A 6218-nucleotide genomic window follows, 5' to 3' on the forward strand; every position below is an offset into this window, starting at 1 on the left:
TATATATATACGTTTAATTTATAAATACATTTTGTTATATATATATATATATATACACACGTTGACTTTTGTTGACCGGGCCGGGCCGGTCCTGTCCTATAACCGGTTACATAACCGGTTCCGGTCTTAACCGGTCTCGGTCATAAAAAACGTTAAAATCCATAACCGGTCCATACCGGTCCCGGGTCGGTTCCAGTCCCTCTCCGGTCCCGGTTCCGATCCTCCGGCGGTTACGGGCCGGGCCCATTTGACCATCTCTATTCCATAGTAACAACTGGGCTTTGAATTGTAGCAGTTTTAAAATTTCCTTTTGTTCGCATAAACAAAGGTCGGCCCATATTCAACATCTGGTGGTGGCCCCAGAATTGATAGCTATATTGGAAGACATCTGGATCCCTTGGTTAATATCCGTGGGACAAATGGCAGAATCAGAATCTTGGTTGATATGGTCAACCACAACCTGGGTAGTTTACTGAAAAGAGGAACCTGAACCTGTATGGCAGGTCTGCATGGACAGGACAGGTCACCATCTTTTTTGTGAGTCTAAACTAGCATAAGGCTCCATACGAGCCACCAACTTTTCAGTACTTTCCATGCTAGAACCATTGGAGGTTTTGGATTCAAACATGTGACCGTAGGTAGGTAGGGTCAACTTCATTGCAAAGCTCCAAAATTGCCACAAGACTTTAGAAACAGGCATGGCTTTATTTCCATGGGAGAAAACAACGGAGCTTTCAGAAATAGTATTTAGTAACAGCATGGTTCTTGCAAACAGAAGCAACAAGACCCTCACTAACGGCGTTTGTGTTTTATGAGTTATGATTTGAAAATCCGAAAAAGGTGATACGGTCGATTGCACTTATTTGGTCCTTGTGATATTAATCAATAAACGACAAAAGGAGGAAATGCAGATGCCAAAAGCCCACAAATAATGGTACGCCATTACCATTTTCAGAATTCTAATACCTTATATACCACCTTCCCCTTCCTCCTCATTTCCTCCCCACCATTTTCAGAATTTTTTCTAGTTCTGAGTTAGCACCATTTTTAGAATTTCTTCAATGGCCTTACGATAACTTCCATGAAAGAATAACTTCAATGGCCTTATGATATGGAGCAACAGATGGTCGAGCAAAAGNATTTTTAGAATTTCTTCAATGGCCTTACGATAACTTCCATGAAAGAATAACTTCAATGGCCTTATGATATGGAGCAACAGATGGTCGAGCAAAAGAATGCTATCAAGATTAAGGATGAGACTATGGCGGAGCTTGCTCTTCAAATCCCTCCATTTCAAGAGAAGCTTCAAGAGTTGGAGGAGATGGTGAAAGACAAAACTCGACTTGTTGTTGGATGCGCAAGTTGAAGAGCTTAAAGGAAGCAAGAAGAATTTGACTGATGGAAATCTTAGTAAGTGATTTTTCTTACAAAGTTTGATTTGCAAACACACACACAACAAAGAGATACAAAAACACACATTACCTATTGGAAAACCCCCCAATCCTTTGGCTTATAACAGAAAACGCACATCACTTGTGTCTTCAATCCTTTGGGAGAATTTCTTCCACCATCTCTTAAAAACACACAATAAAATCATATATTAACCCTCTACTTTTCTTACAAGAGCCGACAAATAACCGTAATCAAACACACGCCACTACAATTCCAGTACCTCTACCTCACACACCCTTATATAGCACCTTCCCCTTCCCCTTCTCATTCCCATTCTCATTCCTCCTGATTTCCTCCCATTGTGAGATAGCAGAAATGGCCTTGTCCATCTTCCGTGAAAAAATAAATTCCATCAAAGCACTACCGGATGAAATGGAGACGCAAATGGTGGAGGAGGAGAATACCATTAGGACCAAGGAGCAGACCATGGCAGAACTTGCTCTTCTAATCCCTCCACTCCAAGAGAATCTGCAAGAGGCGGTCGATAATCTGAATGAAACCAAAAGGATGTTGCAAGCCAGGCAGATGGAGATTGAAGAGCTCAAGAAGAAATTGACTGATAGTAAATGATTTTTCTAACAATCTTGATTGTGTTTATGTTTTTTATTCTAAGAGGGTTTCTTGTTCTTTATATTGTAGGTAACTAATGGAGCAATTTTTAGAATTTCTNGGATACCGGATGATATGGACCAGCTGATTGTCGAGCAGGAGAATGCTATCAAGATTAAGGATGAGACTATGGCGGAGCTTGCTCTTCAAATCCCTCCACTTCAAGAGAAGCTTCAAGCGACAAAAGGAAAGGCAGATGACAAGAGCCGACAAATAACCGTAATCAACCATGATGTGAGGCACGCCACTACAATTCCAGTACCTCTACCTCACACACCCTTATATAGCACCTTCCCCTTCCCCTTCCCATTCTCATTCTCATTCCTCCTGATTTCCTACCATTGTGAGATAGCAGAAATGGCCTTGTCCATCTTCCGTGAAAAAATAAATTCCATCAAAGCAATACTGGATAACATAGAGACGCAAATGGTGGAGGAGGAGAATACCATTAGGACTAAGGAGCAGACCATGGCAGAACTTGCTCTTCTAATCCCTCCACTCAAAGAGAATCTGCAAGAGGCAGTCGATAAGCTGAATGAAACCAAAAGGATGTTGCAAGCCAGGGAGATGGAGATTGAAGAGCTCAAGAAGAAATTGACTGATAATAAATGATTTTTCTAACAATCTTGATTGTGTTTATGTTTTTTATTCTAAGAGGGTTTTGTTGTTCTTTATATTGTAGGTAAGGAGCAATTTTTAGAATTTGTGTCAAAGTTTTTTCCATTTCATCAGTATGTTTGGGTTTGTTACGACTATTAAAGTTTGATTTGTGTATATTTTTATGCCTTTTTCACTTCCCTCACAAAACAAAGCTGCAATCATCTTGGGTAATGAAAAGCCGTCATAACCATGACATTGGTAAAACAAATATCAATTTAAAAATAAAAATATAATTACATGACAAAAAAAAAATATATATATATATATATATATATATATATATATATATAGTTATATACTAGTTGTTGCGCTAGTACAATTATAATAAAAAAAATAGACCAAAATATAAGTTATAAATTAATTTTTATCAAAAAAAAAAGTAGCTACGATGGGCTGCGGTGATACTGAGACACCACCGCCACCTGACATACTTTTCTTCCACATACTACCAAGAGTGCCAGGTAAGTCCGTACACCGTTTTTCTGTGCGTTTGCAAGCAATGGTAGTCGTTCCTGACAACGCCAACGTTTGCCAAGATGCATCAACACCACCACAAACTTCTTATTACCTTATCCACCACAACAACACCATGCAAGTTTAGCACCATCAACTTGGAAGCACCTCAAGACGGTCTAACTGCGAGCCGTCCTTTACCTTTCGAAGCCAGTCATGAACACGTACAGATCATAGGGTCTGTACGTGGACTGGTATGTTTACGCATGATTAACAAGTGCAACGGGAGGATATACACCGATATAATTCTATGGAATCCTTTAACGGGTGAATACAAGACCGTGCCTAGACCCAACGTCGAAAAATGTGACGTGACCACCGCAAAAATNTCTAACAATCTTGATTGTGTTTATGTTTTTTATTCTAAGAGGGTTTCTTGTTCTTTATATTGTAGGTAACTAATGGAGCAATTTTTAGAATTTCTGTCAAAGTTTTTCTTGTTCTTTATATTGTAGGTAACTAGTGGAGCAATTATTAGAATTTCTGTCAAAGTTTTTTCATTCCAGCAGTGTGTTTGAGTTTCTTACGACTATTAAAGTTTGATTTGAGTATACTTTTCTGCCTTTTTCACTTCCCTCTCACAAAACAAAGCTGCAATCATCTTGGGTAATGAAAAGCCGTCATAATCATGACATTGGTAAAACAAATATCAATTTTAAAATAAGAATATAATTACATGACAAATATATATATATATATATATATATATATATATATATATACTAGTTGTTGCGCTAGTACAATTATAATTATAATTTAAAAGAGACCAAAACAAAAGTTATAAATTGATTTTTATCAAATAAAACACGCAGGTGGATGAAAAAGGATCAAAAGCTTCTCACTTAACAATGGTGACGGGCACCGATGTATTACGAAAATGCTACTCTAGTCTAGCTCTATCTCGTAAACAAATTATGTGGATGAAATCCAAGAAACCACATAGACGTATGCAAACAAATTTTACAATTCAACATAGAATAGAATAGAATGTATGCTTTTATAACAATTTTTATTGCAAAAAAAAAACATTTTTTTTTTTTTCCTATCCAGTTGATGTACGTATCGATCACTACATTTTATTTGTCCCATCACACGATCCATTAAATTTTAAAATTTAAATTTATTTTATCAAACAAGAAAATTACTGGAAAATTAAGAGGTTTACTTCTAAATTAACAAGTATGCAAAAAAAGAAACATAATGTACAAGAAAATAGAAAAGAGAGACAAAATTGAATGTAAATAAATTTAATGGATAATTTTTAAAAAAGATAACCAATTTTGGTTTATTACCCACAATAAAAATTGTTTTTTACTCAATAAAATATAAAGAAAAAAACCCTGCCTATTTAGTCAAACCGCAGGAAACGGAGGTTAATTGTTGTATTCTTAAACAAAATAACCTAAAATTAAGCATTCAATTCTTCCTCCATATTTATCGATAAAATATTTGTAATTTGTTAACATCTCGATACTCCTTTCCTTCTTCTCTCTCTCTCTCTCTCTCTATATATATATATGTGTGTGTGTATGTGTCGATATTCCAATCCAAAAAAAAAGTAGCTACGATGGGCTGCGGTGATACTGAGACACCACCGCCACCTGACATACTTTTCTTCCACATACTACCAAGGGTGCCAGGTAAGTCCGTACACCGTTTTCTGTGCGTTTGCAAGCAATGGCAGTCGTTCCTCACAACACCAACGTTTGCCAAGATGCATCAACACCACCACAAACTTCTTATTACCTTATCCACCACAACAACACCATGCAAATTTAGCACCATCAACTTGGAAGCACCTCAAGACGGTCCAACTGCGAGCCGTCCTTTACCTTTCGAAGCCAGTCATGAACACGAACAGATCATAGGGTCTGTACGTGGACTGGTATGTTTACGCATGATTAACAAGTGCAACGGGAGGATTTACACCGATATAATTCTATGGAATCCTTTAACGGGTGAATACAAGACCGTGCCTAGACCCAACGTCGAAAAATGTGACGTGACCACCGCAAAAATAGTCGGGTTGTATCACAGTTGCGACGATTACAAGCTTCTACTCGTAACTAAGGACTGTAATGTTTATATATACTCGTTGAAATCCGACTCGTGGAGACAGGTTGAGACGACAGAAGAGGAGTCGAGCTTTCTACCCCATTTACACAATTACTGGCTATCGGAATATCAATCGACTCAACCGTGTGTTTTATTAAACGAAAAAATGTATTTCATAAATACGATAACTAACTTGAATTATGAAATGTCGAATTATGTAGTCGTTGTAAGGTTTGATTTGAAGACGGAAAGGTTGAGAAAGATGGCAAGTCCTTGTGACGGAAACGGGATATGGAAAAGGTGTACGAGTTCCATGGTCGTAAGAGGGTGCGTTCACTTGTACGTGATATATCGGGGACAGATTAATGGTGATAGAAGATTTGTAGCAGAGCTGTGGCAGATGGACGAAGACGGAGACGGAGACGGAGATTGGAGAATGGTAGCAAGTAGTCCTTGGAGTTTTACGTGTCCAGTGCACTTGATGAAGAATGGAAAGTGGGTGATGATTGAARAGGATGGTCATGGCCGTRCCATTTACGAAGCAGATCTGATGCATACAAAAAAGGTGGTGTATTCGTATCCCCGAGGGACCATGATTATCACACCAGCATGGAAATACACGGAGACTTTGGGGATCAATATGTTTAATTAATAACTAGAACGTTGTGTATCCGTGCAATGCGGCGTGAGTTGTGAATTTCATCGATTTTGAAGTTTCATTGGTTTTATTAGAKAAAAWTTAACGATGATATAAGTTACACTTGGTATTTACATGTTAATACAATTTGAATAATAAGATTAGGATTTCAATTACAGTCTATCGATGGAAAAAATTGTAAGACAGTTTAAAAATCTAATATATTTAAAATCCAACATATTTAAATGACTCCACAAATGTATTCGATTTACACCAAGAGCAAAAAATCAAG

The 6218-nt window shown here is 37.5% G+C and overlaps 1 protein-coding gene across 1 annotated transcript; it reads left to right on the forward strand.

Annotated features, from left to right (window-relative positions):
* The first annotated feature begins 4801 nt into the window (after positions 1-4801).
* LOC112520165 (F-box/kelch-repeat protein At3g06240-like) lies at positions 4802-5941 on the forward strand. Its single transcript, XM_025128466.1, has one exon. It carries the CDS (start codon positions 4802-4804, stop codon positions 5939-5941), a length of 1140 nt encoding a protein of 379 aa, XP_024984234.1.
* The last annotated feature ends 277 nt before the right edge of the window (positions 5942-6218 follow it).

The sequence above is a fragment of the Cynara cardunculus genome (assembly GCF_001531365.2).
Source record: "Cynara cardunculus var. scolymus isolate 2C chromosome LG 10, CcrdV1, whole genome shotgun sequence".
Classification (NCBI taxonomy): Eukaryota; Viridiplantae; Streptophyta; class Magnoliopsida; order Asterales; family Asteraceae; genus Cynara; species Cynara cardunculus.